This window comes from Dendrobium catenatum, unplaced genomic scaffold, assembly GCF_001605985.2.
Source record: "Dendrobium catenatum unplaced genomic scaffold, ASM160598v2 fragScaff_scaffold_1639, whole genome shotgun sequence".
In the NCBI taxonomy this organism is placed as follows: domain Eukaryota; kingdom Viridiplantae; phylum Streptophyta; class Magnoliopsida; order Asparagales; family Orchidaceae; genus Dendrobium; species Dendrobium catenatum.
This window is the reverse complement of record NW_021320101.1, coordinates 396,691-402,720: the sequence shown is the minus strand read 5'-3', so window position 1 is coordinate 402,720 and position 6,030 is coordinate 396,691. Positions and strand designations below refer to the sequence as shown.

The 6,030-nt window shown below is 34.0% G+C and overlaps 1 protein-coding gene across 1 annotated transcript; it reads right to left on the bottom strand.

The window, feature by feature from the left end:
* Positions 1-1,319: 1,319 nt before the first annotated feature.
* Positions 1,320-4,640, bottom strand: LOC110110649 (GDSL esterase/lipase At1g71691-like). Its single transcript, XM_028701161.1, has 4 exons — positions 4,397-4,640; positions 2,333-2,460; positions 1,630-1,885; positions 1,320-1,540 (listed from the first exon to the last, which is right to left on the bottom strand). Exons 1-4 carry the CDS (start codon positions 4,638-4,640, stop codon positions 1,320-1,322), a joined length of 849 nt encoding a protein of 282 aa, XP_028556994.1.
* Between the last annotated feature and the right edge of the window lie 1,390 nt (positions 4,641-6,030).

Here is a 6,030-nt window from a genome sequence, read left to right as displayed (position 1 = left end):
GTTAACATATTGTTGAAGAGAAAAATGTAGGAAAGTGTCACCATCTATTGTTGTTCTCATGTGATCTTGTCAGTATGAAAGAAGAGTGGGTGTGTGTGAAGGAGAGGAGAGGTTATCACGTGCCAAGTTCAGATCGGAGTTGCGTCCGAATTCTGTGAGAATCTTTTGTTGCGCTTATACTACGCACACTCACAAAATCCGGACAATTCTCCCGTCCGGACGCCACACGTAATAATCTCTCGAGAGGGGTCCTTAAGATTTCAACTACAATACATAATAATCTCTCGGAATACGCAATAATCTCTCGGGAGGGGTGCTTAAGCTTTCAACTACAATAGTCATCTCTATTTTCATCGCATGGGATTGTATTTTCTCTCAGTTATTTACATCAAGAAAATTATGACTTCATTTGGGATGACTTTTTTATAGTTTTTTAACTAAAAAATTATTTTAAGTAGTAAGAAAACCGACCCAAATGAAACATATATCTCTATCTTTATTAATTCAAAGTGTGTTCCAACATCATCGCCTAAGAATTAAAAAAAAAAAAAGAAAAAAAGCAGCCGTTTATAATCATCTTTTTTGCTTTCAGTAATATGACCGTCTATGTGGTGAATTTATTTTGTGGGGATACGAACGATACCTGAAGGCAAATCAGAATGTGTTACGTCACCCATTTGTTGTGTATCGCGGTTGTGTACTAGGCAATGTGGCGCACTCTGATTTGCCTATGAAGGGTTTAATATCCGCATAGAATAATTTCTCCTCTATATGAGGTATGTGATTTTTACTCAAATTCTTTTATGGAGCACATAACCAGTTGATTAATGACCTTAGCTAAATTAAGTTGACCTAAAGGATGACACTCATATGATTAATTAGGAAGATTTAAGCTCATGAAAATCTCAATTTCTCATAGCTAAATAAATTTTATTCTATCTCTTACATTATTAAAAAAATATATCTCAAAACTGTTTTAATTGTCGTTTATTAACTTTCTTTCTTTCACATCAAATGTATATTTCACCCACCCAATTGTTACTTTCCTTGTTGGTGTAAGGAAGCTCAAAGTAGGTCAAATCCAAAAATATGAAAGTTATTTATTAGAGTTCCATTAATGTAATAAGTTTTTTGAGGTGAATATTTAAATGTTTCCGGATTGTATCCTGCCAATGCAAAGATACTATATCCATATATATATACCTAAGAAATCCTTCCAAATTGATTTTGTGAAGACCGAGCGGTCGGCTCCTGCGTACAAGAGGCGGAGACTTCCGCCGAACTTCGCGTAAGCCGGTCCCGTCGGGTCTAACACATTCCTAGCTTTGAACTAGCTGCTGAACATTCCTTGGGAATGAGGCTTGCAGATTTCCTTGGTATAGATCCTTCGATGCAATAACATTGAAAGCATCTGTAGGATGGTAAGGATCCCAGAACACATACTCTGACCGGTTTTGGCATGGAGTAAAAACTGGTAAACAGAGGATCTGACCTTTCCATTTGCCGCCACCACAGCAGGCTGTGTTTTGGTTCTTGAAGCCTTCATCATGAATGACAAGGGTTAAGCTTTAGTAAACATTAATGACTTGACATCTTTTGTTATGTATTTCAATGGGTTAAGATGATTACCATAGTTGGCATAGTTTTGGATGACATTGATGCCAAAGGAGAATGCATCCCAGTAGAGGAATGTTGATTCCTTGAGCTGTGCATTGTACTGATCAACCATCTCCTTAAGCTTTCTGTTATAGTGAGATACCAATAGATTGACTGATTCAACACACGCACCTGTATCACTTTCCTGCGCTGCCAACTGGTTCGGTATGCAGCCGGTAGGACTGATATTGACTATCAAGAATTTCCTCACACCCAAATCATACAAATACTGACATTTACCAAAGCAAAAAAGGTTTAGAATTCCTTGCTTTATCATATTTGTCTAGTAATAAAGGCGAGTTTTTTGTCTTACCTTGAGTTGTCTTCCAAATTGTTGAATGAGTAGATTGGTGAAAGCTTCAGGGGTGTATTCGTAATGTATTTTTGAAAGTGGTAAGAGATAGTTATTGATATAGTCATTGCTGCCTTGAGCTACATAGAAGAGAGATCTTCTTATGTGGTCTTGGGTCTTGTCAAGAAGCATTGTGCTTAGTTCTTGTATTGTTGCATTGAAGTTTTGTAGCTGTTCATCCATGGGGATGCGCATTCCCTGATATCCAAGGAAGGTCAATCATGAGAGAGAGAGAGAGAGAGAGAGAGAGAGAGAGAGGATATGAAGATCTATGAAGTTATCAAGAAATCTGCAACCAAAATTAAGTTAGAAGTTGCTGCATACAAAATTTTCTCCAGTGTCATTGAGAATTCCAGATGCTGCAGAGGCATAGTTAACTCCTTGAAGTATTGCAATGCCATGTGTGTCTGGATTGTTGAATGCTGGAATCAGAGGAAGTCCCAAAAGATAACCTACGAGGGAAAAATCTCTTTAATTTTTTAGCGCTGTCGAGCATGTGTGCTACACACGTGCGGGGTTGCATGAATATATGGATGGAAGTGCCCTTATGGACATAGAGTATATCATGCAAGTCAATTTATTTTTTTTTTTTTTAACTCTCATGTTGAGTTTTATGGCAATATATTAAATTATGATATGAATTCATAAACAACAACAATAACATCAAGCCTTTATCCTACTATGTGGTATTGGCTATATGAATTCTTTTTCTCCATTGTGCTATGTTAAAAGTTAAATTATCACTTAAATATAATAAAGAAATATCATTTCTAATATTTTATGACGAAGTTTTTTTAGGTTTACCTCTATCTTTCTTAACAGAAGTCAAATATAATATATCTATTTTCCTAACTGGGTCATCAGAAGACCTCCGTTTTATGTGAACAAAACATCTAAGGTGACTCTCAAATCTTATCTTCCATTGGAGCTACTCCAACCTTTTCATGTATATGCTCATTTTATATCATGTCTCTAAAAGTAATGTCACTCATTCACCTGAGCATCCTCATCTCTTCAACACTTAACTTATTATTATGCTTCTCTTTTAATGGATAACGTTCTACACCATAAAATATTGTTGATCTAACCACCATCTTATAGAATTTTCCTTTAAGTTTGAGGGGGACTTTCTATCATATAACAAGACCGATTCATTCCTCCACTTCAACCATCCAACTTGAATTCTACTAATAATATACCCATCTATTTTACCATCACTCTGAACTATAGACACAAGATATCTAAAGCGTGTACTCTTATTAATGACTTGATCACCCAAAGTCACAATCCCCCTCATAAGAACTATTATTACTAAAATTACACTCAATATATTTAGTTTTAAATCTACTCAAACGAAAGTCTTTAGATTCTAAGGTTGATCTCCATAATTCAAGTTTACCTTCAACTCCCTCTCTAGTCTTATAAACAAGAAGAATATCATCAGCAAAAAGCATACATCAAGGTACAATCTCTTGCAATTATCTAGTGAGAACATTCATGACTAAAGCAAAAAAGATATGGGCTTAAGGCTAATCCTCGATGTAATCAAACTAAACTAGGAAACTACATGGTCAAACCACCTTTGTCTTAACACAAGTAACCGATCATGCATACATATCCTTAAGGATTTAATGTTTTGGATGAATTCATATAAGGAAATATTTTGTATGAGAAGATAATTATCAAAATTTGATTTAATGGACCTAAAAAATTATTAGATTTATTTTAAAATTTATATAATATATGAAAATTAACTAAAATTTATATTATATTATCTCAAAATAAATTTAACCGATTTTAGAACCTTCAAAATATCTTCATCAGCCTAACTTAATTATTTTCCTAAGTATATACTCAGATCAACAACATCAATAAAAATAATGTCAAGTTTTTATCCCACAATATATAGTTTGCTACATAAATCTTTTTTCTCTATTGTGTCTTGTGAAGAGTCAAGTTCTTATTTAAATTTAACAAGAAAATTGTATTTTTTTTATGCTCAAATTGAAAAATGAATAATAATAATAATAATAATAAACTACTTAGGAGGAATAGTAAGTGCACCTTTGGATGCATACAATTGTAAAGAATTGTGAAAAGAAGAATTAATGTGTTGATTTCAATCCTTTTTTCTTACATGAGTTTTGCCCTCGTGTTCCTCCCCATTCTATAATGTAAAAAATCATTAAAAAAATTATGAACTTATTGAACTAATTTCTCATTGATGTATTATTTTAGCAAAATTCAAATAACGATATAATTTTCTGAACTAAATATGTCAGTATAACTGGACCTTGATTTTTTTTTCTTTTTCAAAATTTGGCCGTTGCATTACAGAGTAAACTTTGCATTTTAGATCTTATTTATATTTAAAAAAAAAAATCATACCCAAATGATCAACGAGTGTTCCACCATTGCAAAACCTTCCAGTCGTCCCCTCTGGAAAATCTATACCATGCGGTCTAAAGTTGGCCTTGGCCCTTGTTAATAGATGATTGTTATTTCCTGGGTCGATTAATGAATCGCCAAACACAAACATGGCCGGAACCTGACCTGCTCCGGCAACGAAACTCCTTCCCAAACCCGAAAGAAGCTGACAGAAGAAGAAGAAGAAGAAGAACAGAGAAGCCATGGCTACTCAAAGAACAATAACAACAAGCCTTATATAAAGCTTATAGTCCCCATATTTCTGTAAATTGCATGTTTTATCCTGATAAGAATTGTGTATTAAATGACAGAAGCTGGTAGATGAAGACAAAGCTTTTCTTTTTCACGTTCTGTTTTCTTCAATTTTAGAAGCTGAATGAGAGGGGAGAAGTGTTTCTGGGTTGAGTTTTACGGTCATTTATTTCTTTGATTAATGAAAAAGTACGTTGACATTAGGTGGAGTTGTGTGCTTTCATTGTCGAGGAGAGAAATGTTGGAAAATGTCACCATCTATTGTTGTTCTCATGTGATCTTGTCAGTATGGAAGAAGGGTGAGTGTGTGTGAAGGAGAGGAGAGATTATCACGTGGAGAGTCCGGATTGGATCGGAGTTGCGTCCGAATTCTATGAGAGTCTTTTACCGTGCACACCCACAAAATCCGGACAGTTCTCCCGTTTGGACGCCACACGTAATAATCTCTCAAGAGGGGTGCTTAAGCTTTCAACTACAAATAGAGAAAAGCTCTCTTGTACTATAGGGAAGAAGACATGGAAAACTCTAACAGTCGAGAATGGACTATAATAGCAACAGTAATAATATCTTCTTTTCTAGAGTCATCTCTATTTTCATCGCATGGGATTGTATTTTCTCTCAGTTATTTACATCAAGAAAATTATGACTTTATTTGGGATGACTTTTTTATAGCTTCTTAACTAAAAATTTATTTTTAGTAAGAAAGCGGACCTAAATGAAGGGTTACGTCACCCATTTGTTGTGTATCGCGGCTGTGTACTAGGTAATGTGGCGCACTCTGATTTGCCTATGAAGGGTTTAATATCCCCATAGAATAATTTCTCCTCTATATGAGGTATGTGATTTTTACTCAAATTCTTTTATGGAGCACATAACCAGTTGATTAATGACCTTAGCTAAATTAAGTTGATCTAAAGGATGACACTCATATGATTAATTAGGAAGATTTAAGCTCATGAAAATCTCAATTTCTCATAGCTAAATAAATTTTATTCTACCTCTTACATTATTAAAAAAATATATCTCAAAACTGTTTTAATTATCGTTTATTAACTTTCTTTCTTTCACATCAAATTAATGTATATTTCATATATATTCTTTTGAGAAATTAAGGGTCAGGCCATTGTACTTGATATACATCACTAAAAATCATCTTGATCATAAACGAATCTCAAGCCATATTAGAATTAGAAATTTTTAAAATTAAATTTGAGACCATCAAAACTCTAATTTCAACAACCTCATTGTCAAACTAATTGTCTCAATGAAAAGAACCAAACGACACAAAAATCAGTCAAATACAAGCCCAAATGGGCTCAAATCAATAGTTTGAACTATAATTG